The sequence below is a fragment of the Eubalaena glacialis genome, chromosome 4 (genome assembly GCF_028564815.1).
Source record: "Eubalaena glacialis isolate mEubGla1 chromosome 4, mEubGla1.1.hap2.+ XY, whole genome shotgun sequence".
NCBI classification, from domain to species: Eukaryota; Metazoa; Chordata; class Mammalia; order Artiodactyla; family Balaenidae; genus Eubalaena; species Eubalaena glacialis.
This window is the reverse complement of record NC_083719.1, coordinates 16479074-16495819: the sequence shown is the minus strand read 5'-3', so window position 1 is coordinate 16495819 and position 16746 is coordinate 16479074. Positions and strand designations below refer to the sequence as shown.

Below are 16746 nucleotides of genomic sequence, written 5' to 3'. Positions count from 1 at the left end.
TCTTCAGAGTCTGAAAAGTTACCCATTTTACATACTTGAATGAAATATATATATTTATTATTTGCTACAATGAAGAGAAGAACAAATTTGGTGTGGTGGAGAGAAAATTGGAGGCAAGGAAATGGGAGAAAAAATTAAAAGGAAAAAAAACAAACAACACTATCCCCTTTGAGAAGCTTTGTAGTAAAGCCAGGGAGAAACTTTAAAAAGCAAATAAATGAGATCATAAAATGGAGATTTTTTTCTTTTTAAATGAGGATACATTCTGATTACCCATCTTTTTTTTTTTAAATTTTATTTATTTATTTATATTATTTATTTATGGCTGTGTTGGGTCTTCGTTTCTGTGCGAGGGCTTTCTCTAGTTGTGGCAAGTGGGGGCCACTCTTCATCGCGGTGCGCGGGCCTCTCACTATCACGGCCTCTCTTGTTGCGGAGCACAGGCTCCAGACGCTCAGGCTCAGCAATTGTGGCTCACGGGCCTAGTTGCTCCGCGGCATGTGGGATCTTCCCAGACCAGGGCTCGAACCCGTGTCCCCTGCATTGGCAGGCAGATTCTCAACCACTGTGCCACCAGGGAAGCCCTGGAGATTTTAATTGTAAGTTGGGAGACTGAAAGTGTGTTTATAGCAGATGGATAAAAGGTCAATAGAGACAAGAAACTGAGGATACTAAAGAGAGGGTAATTGAATTTAAAAGATGCTCTGAGGTAGAAATGACCCTGTTTAGGATCTTGATCCCAGGTGGAAAGAAAGAACCTATGATAATATTCCTCCTTCTTTGACAAAATCAAACAGGAGGGAGAAATAAGTGTTTGCAGATAAGTTTGCAATGATCTAGCTGGAATACGTGTGGGGTGTGGGTAGCAGGGGGATCCTTGCCTATTGAGAACTATTGTCATTATAAAGTAGGAAGTTAGATCATGTTTGCAAAAAGTGAGGGTAGTGGTGGATGATGTGAATACACACATAATCCAAAATACAAGTATATATTGTGGGGTCAAGGACAATGGGGATCTTACCACCCTGCATGGCCTCAATTAATTTGATGCTGTTTGTGAAAAATGAAGGCAAAATGGTATATGTGCATATGTGTGCACATATATGTAGTTAACATTCTCTATTCTATATTGCATACACATATACACATACTCAATAGATATTTTCAAGATAAATGTTTCAATTGCATCAATGGTAATGACTATGCACTGAAAATAACCTTGATAATGAGTCCAAATTATCTTTCTCTTTTTTTCCTGAATTTATTTTCTAATGTAGTCTACACTTCCTCTAAAATGCATTAATGTTTCCATTGACCTATTTTCTTAATCCTTCAGATTAGGATTATCAGTTTTAGAGTTATTCCATTGCTATATATTTTATGTTATAAATAATTACAATTTGAAAACTAAACTGTATAACTCTGTGGATTTTAACCTTTAAGAGGCACTCATTCAGATGGCAGGGAACAGATAAAACAGTCCTTTCAAACCTGTTCCTTATTTAATCTCTAAGGCAGCTCACTTTAGCCAGCAAGGCAGAACAGCTAATCTTCCCAAAGATCAAAATCAGCACTGCTCTATAATCCAGCTTGCAGGAGCATCTGCACATTCCTATCCATATCATGCCTTCATCAGAAAATTGCCAAGTTGAATCACCGGTCCATGGTGTGGTACGTTGTAAATACACTTTGATAACTTTCATTTATTGTTTAATGGAGCCTGACTGGGTGGAAAGAGGGGAAAAAAAAGATATGGATGAATGCAACTTGATGTGCTCTTTCCTCTGACATAAACCCTGTAGCTGAGGATGGGCTTCATAGCAGTCTCTCTCAGATTCTCTTCTTGTGGTCCATATGCCAATTTGCTTTCTTTATAATAAGCAGTTGTTCCATTTTTCTTTTTAATTCAAGGCTCCAATCCTATTTGCTTTCCTGACTCTCTCAAATACTGTCTGTAGTATCACTTTTCTTCTTCAAGTGTATTTAACTGCAAATACAATGCCTAATATTTTAAGCCAAAAATCTTAAACTTGGTTTTCAAGTCAATGAAGGGTGGGGGAAAATACAATCCTTACTGTCAGACGAAATATAAATTTTCGTCATGCCATTTAAAAGATCTATGAATTATCTCAAGTCTTTTAATCTTCAGTTTTCTTATTTTAACGTTTTACGAAGTGATAATTACAAAGAGATTAAACAAGGTAAAATAGTACTCTAAGCTGTGTCTGGCCAATAAGTACAATAGTACTTCAATATCTTTTGGAAATCCAAAAAAGAGGGAATATATGTATATGTATAGCTGATTCATGCTGTATAGTAGAAACTAACACAATATTGTAAAGCAACTATACTCCAATAAAAATTAATTTTTAAAAATAAAAGCAAAAGTTACCATAAAAAAGTACAATAATACCTCAATATCGACATTTCTTGTCTTCCTTTCTTTTTCTATTTGCACCAAATTTTAATTACACTTTCCAGACCTCTCCATTTGGTTATTTTACTGCCCTCCTTTATCTCATGTTATCCAAATCACCTATAATCACACAAAGAATGACACATCCTGTGTATATTTTTTTGAATGATGTCAATATTTTCTTATTGAAGCATAGTTGATTTACAATGTTGTGTTAGTTTCAGGTGTACAGCACAGTGATTCTTATATATCTATATCTATATCTATCTATCTCCTTTTTCAGATTTTTTTTGCTTATAGGTTATTACAAAATATTGAGTATAGTTCCCTGTGCTATAAAGTAGGTCCTTGTTGGTTATCTGTTATATATAGTAGTGTGTATATGTTAATTCCATCCTCCTAATTTATCCCTCCCCACCCCCCTTCCCCTTTGGTATCACATGCACATGCTGTCACTCATGGCTCCTGGTGATCCACTTCCCCCTCTGTCTTCTGTAAAAGATTTTTATCAAAGTTCAAGTTTAATGTTGTCTTTGCAGTGCAACATTTCCAGGGATGTTTCAGTCACAAATACTTTCTTTGAATTATCTTCTCTGTTTTATGTATCAAGGTAGGCATTTCACTAATTTTTCACTGTAGAAAACACAGCAATTCCATATCCCTCTTAAATCTGCTAGATCTAATAGAGTAGAAAGAACTTATTCTAATTATTCATTATGAATGTACTGATAATTTCCATGAATGTGTATCTGTGTGTGCTACAAGTGTATCTCTGTCCACAGTAGTTGTTAAACATTTTTACAACTGGGTACCTTGTATTTTTTAAAATTTTTATACTGTAGTGTGTAAAAGATCTTTATACCACTTTATTTAACAAAGGATCAGAGATGGATGGTGAGAGTAAACATAACAAGTTATAACAGTGTTTTTTAAGTTTAAATTAATCCTGAGAGAAAATATAGGAAATGTTTCCAGCTATAACCATACTAGGTCCATTCCAAATAGCCACATTTTAAATTTTCTAGTGGATTGCATTTATTGAATTCTTCGTTATCATTTCTTTGACTTGCGTTGAGTGACAGAATAAGAATCAAGACTTTCTTTGCCATTGGGTTGTAAAGTTTTGGTACTGTGAACCACAATGTGTAATAAAAAATAAGGCATCCCAACTTATTATAAATGCACACACAGGCAAACACATGTGCACACTTTGTATATAAGAAGAAGTAGGTTTCTAATGCTAATGAACTATTTACAAAAACTAAACATTCATTAGAGATTTTATTATTTAAAAAATCAGCCAAGCTACTCTTTTTATTCTTATACGATTCTAATATCTGGAAAGTGGTTCTCCTGCTCAGCCAGAAGCTGAAGAGGAAAGTCCAACTTTCAATTCAGTGAAATCTATCACTATATTTATAATACCTTTTGACAGAGGACTGCTTTGGGCAAACTTTTGTTCTGACTCTTCATCTATAGGCATGGCCATGGAGTGATAGATCCACTGAAACTATTTTGAACATTAATTAACAGTTTTTAACACATATTCCTACAATATAATTTAGTGTACTAGTTGAAACAGCCTGTTGAGTTAAGCTATCCACACCCATGAGTTATTGGTAAGTTTTCGTATGTGTGGGGCTATTGAAATATCCACACATGTAACACACATATATATGTGTTAGTATGTAAATATATATAAATAATATAATATAGAATATATAAATATACTTTGTATATATTATGTATGTGTATTTGTTATTTAAAATATTTTAAAATATTTAAAATATTTTCATTCATTTCCCCAGTCTTCAAATGACAGTGAGCAAATATGTAAGATTTATTTGTATCAGTAACCTTGGAATTATACACATTAAATGATCATGACACTCTTCTGCATAGAGAAATTTATAATATGGCTTATACATGTGTTCCAGTCTTCACAGAATGTCCACCATCCAGGAGAGGACTTTGACAAGGACCACGAATCATGGCATAATAAGAAAGCCTAGCTGATGAAACATTCAAATTCATGCAATTTTTCTTATGCTTTTGGCAAACTACTATCATTTAAAATATACCTTTTTTCAGAAAACAATAATAATAATTTCAGTCACTATTCCAGGATTTGGCCATTTTTTGCATAATTGAAGTGACATTTTTTCATGTATTAAAATGTTGGTATCTGTCCTATTATTATCCTCCCATTCTTGCAATGGAAAACCTAGATGATGATGCAATATAGAAACTGGACCAAGGAGAGGTTCTATGGAGTCTCTTCTCTTATTATTTAGGAAAACAGAATTTTAGGACTTTCTTAAACTCCAAGAAGAATTGAGTCATAGAGCAACTTGGCTAAATGCTGTTTTCAGTATCCATCTATTTATGATGGTTATATAGTTCCAGAGGAGGAATATATTAGTGTGATTTAATGAACAGTAGAAGTGATTAATGAGAAACAATTAAAATGTTCCAAATATGTAAAGCTGGCTAGAAAGATGATAACTTATCTACAGGAATATGAAATGTGTTCATATGAAAGAGGGAAAATCATGATTTTAAAAGTTAGAAAGAGCAATATTATGTGAAAGTAATTACTAGGACTAATAGGATAAAATTAAGAGACTAAAACGTAAGATGAAAATTGGAGTCAACTCAGTGACAGTGAACTGCATTAGGACATTAAACAGTAACTAAAGAAAAGTAAGAGGAGCCCCACTGCCTGGGGAAGTTAAAATTACACCAGAATAAACACATTAAAAAAAATTAAAATTGAAGTTAACGAGTTAATTTCTCATTTCAGATAAATGATAGTTTCCTAGTATAAGTATATCCTATGTGATAACTGACACATATGTTATTAAAAATAATTTTAATTTACTAAATTTGACAACAATAATCATAGCATTTGTTAACTACGAGCATCAGTGAGGTGGTAGCTTTGTTTTCTGACTCTCAGAACTTGGACCACAAGTGAGACTTGTCCAGGGGATTAAACCCAAAACAAATTCTATAAAAATGAATAAAGAATCTGATGGTGTTCCTGGAATATTTCTCTCTAAACATTAATATTATGTTAGTAATCTCCAGGAGAACACCTTTGCCTTAGGCTCACCTACTTCTCGTCTTAAACACTGAACTGGTAATCCAAATTTGCAGTTTTCAAAAAAAAAAAAAAGGAAACTTGGCACAGTTCTGAAATTTTGTTAAATGAGATTTGAACTACGTTCAAATTGTAAACACTCACACCCCCCCCACCAAATATCTTGGTGAGGCCAGATCTATGGAGTAAATAATGGTGAACATTATCAAAGACTGGAGGCTATTTTTTCCAAGAGTCTTCAAGTAGCTCAAAAGGGAAGAACTCTTTCCCCAGTTCTTTTTTTCAGCTTGATTGTTTTAATCATCTGTTCAATCCAAATGATTATTGTCAGAATCCGGCCCAAAAAACCTACAAGCGTGGGCAGTTGAAATTTTAATATAGTATAGCTGGAAAAAACTATTTATTATGCTCATAAACCATCTCTGGCTCTATAATCGCCCTTATCAAGTTCCTACTGTGCCTCATATTTATGGAGTTATTCTGTATCCATTTTTGTTTTGTTTTGTTTTGTTTTAAGACAGGAGAAGGGTATGTTTTGTGTTAGGTAAACTCGCAGCCAGACATTTCATGTTTTTGCTTTCTTTGGTACTCTGATAACCTGAGTACATTTTCTTTTTTTTTCTTTTAATTTTTTTCCTCCACCTTTTCATCAAAACCAGGTTTTAGATGAATAGGTCTCACTGGTCTTGGTATACTGTTTTTGATAGACTATTTTAGGTAATAAAAAAATCTGCTGGTAACTATGGAAGGTGAAACCCACAGACAGAGTTCTAACTAGTTTCCCAGGAGGAAAAGCTTACTAAGAAATTACTGGAATATCTCTTTACAATGTATGAATGGTAAGTATTTGGAAAGCTTTACCAGGATTTACAGTAAGAGGAAAAATAACAATTATAATCCTAATCTAATCTCTATATACTATTGTAGTTTTAATACGAAACAAAGAATTAACATGCTTTATATTGTATACAAAATCCTGCAGTCTCCAAGAATAAATAGTGTAATTTCTTCCCAGTTTTTCTATACTTGCAATTTAGCACTGCCATGTTTTCTTCATAAATGAGGTTGTTAAAAATATTTCCATCTACATTAATTCATCTGCTTATAAATTCCTGTCCCAACCTGAAATAATCCTCTCTTTCCTTAGTGACTCGAGATGGGTCCTATCCATCCATCTGCCTGAAAAACAAGTCCTCCAAAATGATTATCATTCTCTTGGGGTAGCTAAATATACATGAGATAATCATAAACGTGAAACCATGTGTTCACATAAACAGCCTGTACCTTTGCAGTAGGTAGGTTAGTGTTAAGAAAAATGACATCTAACTTGCCAGGGGGCCTGCTAAAAATGGAGAAAGAAATGCCTGTCATATTGGATGCACAGCTTGATAATAATATCTGATGGGGTAGAGGTGGCCAAAAATATCTCCACAAATTTCATTGAGTGTCTTTCTGACTCTCAATGAACCTTAGTCATTATAAAGTCTACCAGATACAGCAGATTGAGTCTAAAAAACTACATTGATCTAAACAAGTAGTAAACCTGCCAAGGGTGTTGCTTTCCATGAGCAAAATGCCTGGATTCTGGACAGTCCACGCTCCTCTGCGCCAAGGGGACCACACCCGTGCACCTAATTCTTGATAGGCAGCAACTGTGTACCATTTCTAGAACAGGTGATTTAAATTTGGATGAGACTTCTTGAATTAGCCTAAGACATTCTTATTTACTAATGTTAAGGAGAGAGGAGTCAAGGAAAGGAGTACAATAAATCCGTGGGTCCAACTGAAAGTAATGCAATCTGCCAAACAAGATGAATGTGAGTTACTTTGTCAATTCATTTTTAGTTTTAATTCCCTGAGAAGGAAATGAATCCCACTTGGTGGGTTATAAACTTCAGATCAATTAACCGTTCTTTAAAGTAAATAAATCTAAAATACATAATATCTGCACCATATATAAATGTATATGTATTCTATATATGGTTCACATTTAAGAATTTTAGTTTTAACATTATTTAAAATTTTATTTTGTCTTATAAACACTTGTAAAATATTGTAATGACCCAGTCTCATCCATGTCCCTGAGAAGTATTCTAGGTTCTTATAATCTGAATGGTTTTTTTTTTCCTTCTATGCAATCTCCAGTCTCTGGGAAGGCCACTTTTCTAAGGCAATTCAGAAAAAATAAGGGAAATAATCATCAGTAGGACTGATCTTCTGTTTATAAGATCCCGTTAAGGATACTCTACAAATTCTCCTTGGCTCTTAGGGTAAAGGAAAATATCTGAGTTCCTCCATAGGGAATGATCATACTCTGATCCTGCCAAGAAAGAAGGCTGCAAGATTGAAGCAGGCTACTGAAAAATCAGTGGCAGAAATAGGGATGAAAAAAATATCTATTGTTTCTTTTCATAGATGTTAATCTATAGGTAATTCACAAGGCTCAAAATAAAGGCTGATATCTTTATCACCTGCATTAGCATCAACATGGAGACTTTTGATATAGCTAATCCTAAATCTAAGCTCATTTTAGGTCACAGAGCCTATGTGTGTCATGTTTAACACTTTCAAAACCTTCAGTTCTTACCTAAAAAGGTACTTCCTCTTGCAAATATTACCTACCTGCTCACACACTTCTGTATCTACGTTTGTATCCTTATTATTTTAATACCTACTATGTCTTATAGTAGGTATAGTAGTCTCTTCTCTTACCAGAAGAGACTAAGAATGAGTCTGCAAAAATCAATATTTGTTTGACTGTGGGAAATTTCCTTTTGTTGCTAGTTATCATCATATTTATGGCTCTGAAAAATCACAGTTGATTCAGACTTGAGTTTCCATGATTTCTGCTTTACGTGTTACTGTTAAGACAAACTTCATAGTTTGTTTATAAATGGAAGTAGATTGACCTAAACCTATTCATGTTTGTTTGTTTGTTTCAAAAAATGGAAAAGAAAATGTGTTTGACAACAGATGGTAGTCATAATATTGGAAATCTTATTTTTTCCCCACAGCCACTGAACTATGAGAAAAAGAAGTCATATACCCTCAACATAGAAGGAGCCAATACACATCTTGATTTTCGCTTTTCTCACTTGGGTCCTTTTAAAGATGCTACCATGCTGAAGATCATTGTGGGGGATGTAGATGAACCACCACTATTTTCCATGCCTTCCTATGTCATGGAAGTCTATGAAAATGCCAAGATTGGGACTGTTGTTGGCACAGTTTTGGCACAAGATCCCGACAGTGCAAACAGCTTAGTAAGGTATGGTACACTTCCACCTTTTAGACATATAAAGATTTTATTGACTCTCACAGTAATTTAAAATGAATTAAATAATATTTAAAATATTTCTTTTCTATGTTATTTTCTTTTTTTTTTGCATATATACCATTGTATTCTTTATTTTTTAAACATCTTTATTGGAGTATAATTGCTTTACAATGGTGTGTTAGTTTCTGCTATATAAAAAAGTGAATTGGCTATATGCATACGTATATCCCCATATCCCCTCCCTCTTGCATCTCCCTCCCACCCTCCTTATCCCACCCCTCTAGGTGGTGGCAAAACACCGAGCTGATCTCCCTGTGCTATGCAGCTGCTTCCCACTAGCTATCTATTTTACATTTGGTACTGTATATATGTCAATGCCACTCTCTCACTTCGTCTCAGCTTACCCTTCCCCCTCCCCGTGTCATCAAGTCCATTCTCTACGTCTGCGTCTTTATTCCTGTCCTACCCCTAGGTTCATCAGAACCTTTTTTATTTTTTAGATTCCATATATATGTGTTAGCATACAGTAATTGTTTTACTCTTTCTGACTTACTTCACTCTGTATGACAGAATATAGGTCCATTCACCTCGCTACAAATAACTCAATTTCGTTTCTTTTTATGGCTGAGTAATATTCCATTGTATATATGTGCCACATCTTCTTTATCCGGTCATCTGTTGATGGACACTTAGGTTGCTTCCATGTCCTGGCTATTGTAAATAGAGCTGCAATGAACATTGTGGTACATGACTCTTTTTGAATTATGGTTTTCTCAGGGTATACGTCCAGTAGTGGGATTGCTGGGTCATATGGTAGTTCTATTTTTAGTTTTTTTTTTTTTTTCTTTAAACATCTTTATTGAAGTATAATTGCTTTACAATGGTGTGTTAGCTTCTGCTTTATACAAAGTGAATCAGTTATACATATACATATGTTCCCATATCTCTTCCCTCTTGCATCTCCCTCCCTCCCACCCTCCCTATCCCACCCCTCTAGGTGGTCACAAAGCACCGAGCTGATCTCCCTGTGCTATGCGGCTGCTTCCCACTAGCTATCTATTTTACGTTTGGTAGTGTATATATGTCCATGACACTCCCTCACCCTGTCACATCTCACCCCTCCCCCTCCCCATATCCTCAAGTCCATTCTCTAGTAGGTCTGTGTCTTTATTCCCATCTTGCCACTAGGTTCTTCATGACCTTTTTTTTTTTTCCCTTAGATTCCATATATATGTGTTAGCATACTGTATTTCTTTTTCTCTTTCTGACTTACTTCACTCTGTATGACAGACTCTAACTCCATCCACCTCATTACAAACACCTCCATTTCATTTCTTTTTATGGCTGAGTAATATTCCATTGTATATATGTGCCACATCGTCTTTATCCATTCATCCGATGATGGACACCTAGGTTGCTTCCATGTCCTGGCTATTGTAAACAGAGCTGCAATGAATATTTTGGTACATGACTCTTTCTGAATTATGGTTTTCTCAGGGTATATGCCCAGTAGTGGGATTGCTGGGTCGTATGGTAGTTCTATTTTTAGTTTTTTAAGGAACCTCCATACTGTTCTCCATAGTGGCTGTATCAATTTACATTCCCACCAACAGTGCAAGAGTGTTCCCTTTTCTCCACACCCTCTCCAGCATTTATTGTTTCTAGATTTTTTGATGATGGCCATTCTGACCGGTGTGAGATGATACCTCATTGTAGTTTTGATTTGCATTTCTCTAATGATTAATGATGTTGAGCATTCTTTCATGTGTCTGTTGGCAATCTGTATATCTTCTTTGGAGAAATGTCTATTTAGGTCTTCTGCCCATTTTTGGATTGGTTGTTTGTTTTTTTGTTATTGAGCTGCATGAGCTGCTTGTAAATCTTGGAGATTAATCCTTTGTCAGTTGCTTCATTTGCAAATATTTTCTCCCATTCTGAGGGTTGTCTTTTGGTCTTGTTTATGGTTTCCTTTGCTGTGCAAAAGCTTTTAAGTTTCATTAGGTCCCATTTGTTTATTTGTGTTTTTATTTCCATTTCTCTAGGACCTGGGTCAAAAAGGATCTTGCTGTGATGTATGTCATAGAGTGTTCTGCCTATGTTTTCCTCTAAGAGTTTGATAGTGTCTGGCCTTACACTTAGGTCTTTAATCCATTTTGAGTTTATTTTTGTGTATGGTGTCAGGGAGTGTTCTAATTTCATACTTTTACATGTACCTGTCCAATTTTCCCAGCACCACTTATTGAAGAGGCTGTCTTTTCTCCACTGTATATGCTTGCCTCCTTTATCAAAGATAAGGTGACCATATGTGCGTGGGCTTATCTCTGGGCTTTCTATCCTGTTCCATTGATCTATATTTCTGTTTTTGTGCCAGTACCAAACTGTCTTGATTACTGTAGCTTTGTAATATAGTCTGAAGTCAGGGAGCCTGATTCCTCCAGCTCCATTTTTCGTTCTCAAGATTGCTTTGGCTATTCGGGGTCTTTTGTGTTTCCATACAAATTGTGAAATTTTTTGTTCTAGTTCTGTGAAAAATGCCAGTGGTAGTTTGATAGGGATTGCATTGAATCTATAGATTGCTTTGGGTAGCAGAGTCATTTTCACAATGTTGATTCTTCCAATCCAAGAACATGGTATATCTCTCCATCTATTTGTATCATCTTTAATTTCTTTCATCAGTGTCCTATAATTTTCTGCATACAGGTCTTTTGTCTCCTTAGGTAGGTTTATTCCTAGATATTTTATTCTTTTTGTTGTAATGGTAAATGGGAGTGTTTTCTTAATTTCACTTTCAGATTTTTCATCATTAGTATACAGGAATGCAAGAGATTTCTGTGCATTAATTTTGTATCCTGCTACTTTACCAAATTCATTGATTAGCATACTAAGTCTATTAACTTTTCTAGGATCCTTTGAAGGTACAGAAAAAGTTTTGCTTAAAGTTGTGTCTGACTTCCACCATAGAAGTAAAAACTTTGTAGTTAAGTAGATATTAGATCCTTAGTAGGTGTGTCAGACCTAAATCATAGACTTAATTATTAAAATTAAAAACTGAAAATAGTCAGTTGGCTAACACTTCCAAAACTATGTTGAATAATAGTGGTGAGAGTGGGCAACCTTGTCTTGTTCCTGATCTTAGTGGAAATGGTTTCAGTTTTTCACCATTGAGGACAATGTTGGCTGTGGGTTTGTCATATATGGCCTGTATTATGTTGAGGAAAGTTCCCTCTATGCCTACTTTCTGCAGGACTTTTATCATAAATGGGTGTTGAATTTTGTCGAAAGCTTTCTCTGCATCTATTGAGATGATCATATGGTTTTTCTCCTTCAATTTGTTAATATGATGTATCACGTTGATTGATTTGCGTATATTGAAGAATCCTTGCATTCCTGGAATAAACCCCACTTGATCATGGTGTATGATCCTTTTAATGTGCTGTTGGATTCTGTTTGCTAGTATTTTGTTGAGGATTTTTGCATCTATGTTCATCAGTGATATTGGCCTGTAGTTTTCTTTCTTTGTGACATCTTTGTCTGGTTTTGGTATCAGGGTGATGGTGGCCTCGTAGAATGAGTTTGGGAGTGTTCCTCCCTCTGCAATATTTTGGAAGAGTTTGAGAAGGATAGGTGTTAGCTCTTCTCTAAATGTTTGATAGAATTCGCCTGTGAAGCCATCTGGTCCTGGGCTTTTGTGTGTTGGAAGATTTTTAATCACAGTTTCAATTTCAGTGCTTGTGATTGGTCTGTTCATATTTTCTATTTCTTCCTGGTTCAGTCTTGGCAGGTTGTGCATTTCTAAGAATCTGTCCATTTCTTCCAGGTTGTCCATTTTATTAGCATAGAGTTGCTTGTAGTAATCTCTTATGATCGTTTGTATTTCTGCAGTGTCAGTGGTTACTTCTCCTTTTTCATTTCTAATTCTATTAATTTGAGTCTTCTCCTTTTTTCTCTTGATGAGTCTGGCTAATGGGTTATCAATTTTGTTTATCTTCTCAAAGAACCAGCTTTTAGTTTCATTGATTTTTGCTATTGTTTCCTTCATTTCTTTTTCATTTATTTCTGATCTGATCTTTATGATTTCTTTCCTTCTGCTAGCTTTGGGGTTTTTTTGTTCTTCTTTCTCTAATTGCTTTAGGTGCAAGGTTAGGTTGTTTATTCGAGATGTTTCCTGTTTCTTGATGCGGGCTTGTATTGCTATAAACTTCCCTCTTAGAACTGCTTTTGCTGCATCCCATAGGTTTTGGGTCGTCGTATCTCCATTGTCATTTGTTTCTAGGTATTTTTTGATTTCCCCTTTGATTTCTTCAGTGATCACTTCGTTATTAAGTAGTGTATTGTGTAGCCTCCATGTGTTTGTATTTTTTACAGATCTTTTCCTGTAATCGATATCTAGTCTCATAGCGTTGTGGTCGGAAAAGATACTTGATACGATTTCAATTTTTTTAAATTTACCAAGGCTTGATTTGTGACCCAAGATATGATCTATCCTGGAGAATGTTCCATGAGCACTTGAGAAAAATGTGTATTCTGTTGTTTTTGGGTGGAATGTCCTATAAATATCAATTAAGTCCATCTTGTTTAATGTATCATTTAAAGCTTGTGTTTCCTTATTTATTTTCATTTTGGATGATCTGTCCATTGGTGAAAGTGGGGTGTTAAAGTCCCCTACTATGATTGTGTTGCTGTCGATTTCCCCTTTTATGGCTGTTAGTATTTGCCTTATGTATTGAGGTGCTCCTATGTTGGGTGCATAAATATTTACAATTGTTATACCTTCCTCTTGGATCGATCCCTTGATCATTATATAGTGTCCTTCTTTGTCTCTTGTAATAGTCTTTATTTTAAAGTCTATTTTGTCTGATATGAGAATTGCTACTCCAGCTTTCTTTTGATTTCCATTTGCATGGAATATCTTTTTCCATCCCCTCACTTTCAGTCTGTATGTGTCTCTAGGTCTGAAGTGGGTTTCTTGTAGACAGCATATATATGGGTCTTGTTTTTGTATCCATTCAGCCAGTCTGTGTCTTTTGGTGGGAGCATTTAATCCATTTACATTTAAGGTAATTATCGATATGTATGTTCCTATTCCCATTTTCTTAAATGTTTTGGGTTTGTTATTGTAGGTGTTTTCCTTCTCTTGTGTTTCTTGCCTAGAGAAGTTCCTTTAGCATTTGTTGTAAAGCTGGTTTGGTGGTGCTGAACTCTCTCAGCTTTTGCTTGTCTGTAAAGGTTTTAATTTCTCCATCAAATCTGAATGAGATCCTTGCTGGGTAGAGTAATCTTGGTTGTAGGTTTTTCTCCTTCATCACTTTAAGTATATCCTGCCACTCCCTTCTGGCTTGCAGCGTTTCTGCTGAAAGATCAGCTGTTAACCTTATGGGGATGCCCTTGTGTGTTATCTGTTGTTTTTCCCTTGCTGCTTTTAATATGTTTTCTTTATATTTAATTTTTGAGAGTTTGATTAATATGTGTCTTGGTGTGTTTCTCCTTGGATTTATCCTGTATGGGACTCTCTGTGCTTCCAGGACTTGATTAACTATTTCCTTTCCCATATTAGGGAAGTTTTCAACTATAATCTCTTCAAATATTTTCTCAGTCCCTTTCTTTTTCTCTTCTTCTTCTGGGACCCCTATAATTCGAATGTTGGTGCGTTTAATGTTGTCCCAGAGGTCTCTGAGACTGTCCTCAGTTCTTTTCATTCTTTTTTCTTTATTCTGCTCTGCAGTAGTTATTTCCACCATTTTATCTTCCAGGTCACTTATCCGTTCTTCTGCCTCAGTTATTCTGCTATTGATCCCATCTAGAGTATTTTTAATTTCATTTATTGTGCTTGTCATCGTTTCTTGGTTCCTCTTTAGTTCTTCTACGTCCTTGTTAAATGTTTCTTGCATTTTGTCTATTCTATTTCCAAGACTTTGGATCATCCTTACTATCATTATTCTGAATTCTTTTTCAGGTAGACTACCTATTTCCTCTTCATTTGTTAGGTCTGGTGTGTTTTGACCCTGCTCCTTCATCTGCTGTGTGTTTTTCTGTCTTCTCATTTTGCTTATCTTACTGTGTTTGGGGTCTCCTTTTCACAGGCTGCAGGTTCGTAGTTCCCGTTGTTTTTGGTATCTGTCCCCAGTGGCTAAGGTTGGTTCAGTGGGTTGTGTAGGTTTCCTGGTGGAGGGAACTAGTGCCTGTGTTCTGGTGGATGAAGCTGGATGTTGTCTTTCTGGTGGCTCGTCCATGTCTGGTGGTGTGTTTTGGGGTGTCTGTGGCCTTATTATGATTTTAGGCAGCCTTTCTGTTAATGGATGGGGCTGTGTTCCTGTCTTGCTAGTTGTTTGGCATAGGGTGTCCAGCACCGTAGCTTGCTGGTCGTTGAGTGAAGCTGGGTCTTGATGTTGAGATGGAGATCTCTGAGAGATTTTTGCCGTTTGGTATTACGTGGAGCTGGGAGGTCTCTTGTGGACCAGTGTCCTGAAGTTGGCTCTCCCACCTCAGAGGCACAGCCCTGATGCCTGGCTGGAGCACCAAGAGCCTTTCATCCACACGGCTCAGAATAAAAGGGAGAAAAAATGGAAAGAAAGAAAGAAAGAGGATAAAATAAAATAAAATAAAGCAATTATAATAAAAAATAAGAAAAAAAATTATTAAGAATAAATTTATTAAGAAAAAAATTTTTTTTAATTTAAAAAAATAGATTTATTAATTTTTTATGCTAAAAATAAGAAAAAAATTATTAAGAAAAATATTAAGAAAAAAATTAATTTTTTTAAAATAAAAAATATGAAAAAACTTATTAAAAAATTTTTTTTAATTTTTTAAAAATAGAAAATAAGGAAAAAATTATTAAGAAAAACATTTATTAGGGAAAAAAAAATTTTTTTCAGTAAAAAAAAAAAAAAGAAAAAAAACGGACAGACCTAACCCTAGGACTAACGGTGAGAGCAAAGCTATACAGACAAAATCTCACCCAGAAGCATACACATATACACTCACAAAAAAAGGAAAAGGGGAAAAGTTAATATATCCTGCTCCCAAAGTCCACCTCCTAAATTTGGGATGATTCGTTGTCTATTCAGGTATTCAACAGATGCAGGCACATCAAGTTGTTTGTGGAGCTTTAATCCGCTGCTTCTGAGGCTGCTGGGAGAGATTTCCCTTTCTCTTCTTTGTTCGTACAGCTCCCGGGGTTCAGCTTTGGATTTGGACCCGCCTCTGCATGTAGGTCCCCTGAGGGCGTCTGTTCCCCGCCCAGACAGAACGGGGTTAAAGGAGCAGCTGATTCGGGGGCTCTGGCTCAGTCAGGCCGGGGGGAGGGAGCGGTACGGAGGAGGCGGGGCGAGCCTGCGGCGGCAGAAGCCGGCATGACGTTGCAGCAGCCTGAGGCGCGCCGTGCGCTCTCCCGGGGAAGTTGTTCCCAGATTGCGGGAGCCTGGCCGTGGCGGGCTGCACAGGCTCCCGGGAGGGGCGGTGTGGAGAATGACCTGTGCTCGCCCACAGGCTTTTTGCTGGCGGCAGCAGCAGCCTTAGCGTCTCATGCCCATCTCTGGGGTCCGCGCTGATAGCCACGGCTCGCGCCCGTCTCTGGAGTTTGTTTAAGCGGCGCTCTGAATCCCCTCTCCTTGCGCGCCGCGAAACAAAGAGGCAAGAAAAAGTCTCTTGCCTCTTCGGCAGCTGCAGACTTTTTCCCGGGCTCCCTCCCGGCTAGCTGTGGTGCGCTAGCCCCTTCAGGCTGTGTTCACGCAGCCAACCCCAGTCCTCTCCCTGGGATCCGACCGAAGCCCGCGCCTCAGCTCCCAGCCCCCGCCCGCCCCGGCGGGTGAGCAGACAAGCCTCTCGGGCTGGTGAGTGCTGCTCGGCGCCGAGCCTCTGTGCGGGAATCTCTCCGTTTTTCCCTCTGCGTCCCTGTTGCTGTGGGATCCGCGCTGATAGCCGCGGCTCGCGCCCGTCTCTGGAGCTCGT

The 16746-nt window shown here is 36.7% G+C and overlaps 1 protein-coding gene across 2 annotated transcripts in view; it reads left to right on the top strand.

The window, feature by feature from the left end:
- Positions 1–16746, top strand: part of CDH18 (cadherin 18) — a 324131-nt gene that overhangs the window by 214675 nt on the left and 92710 nt on the right. For both annotated transcript variants that reach the window (XM_061187670.1, XM_061187671.1), the window contains one exon: positions 8534–8787. In XM_061187670.1, coding sequence (XP_061043653.1) covers positions 8534–8787 — 254 coding nt within the window. The remainder of the gene's footprint in view (positions 1–8533; positions 8788–16746) is intronic.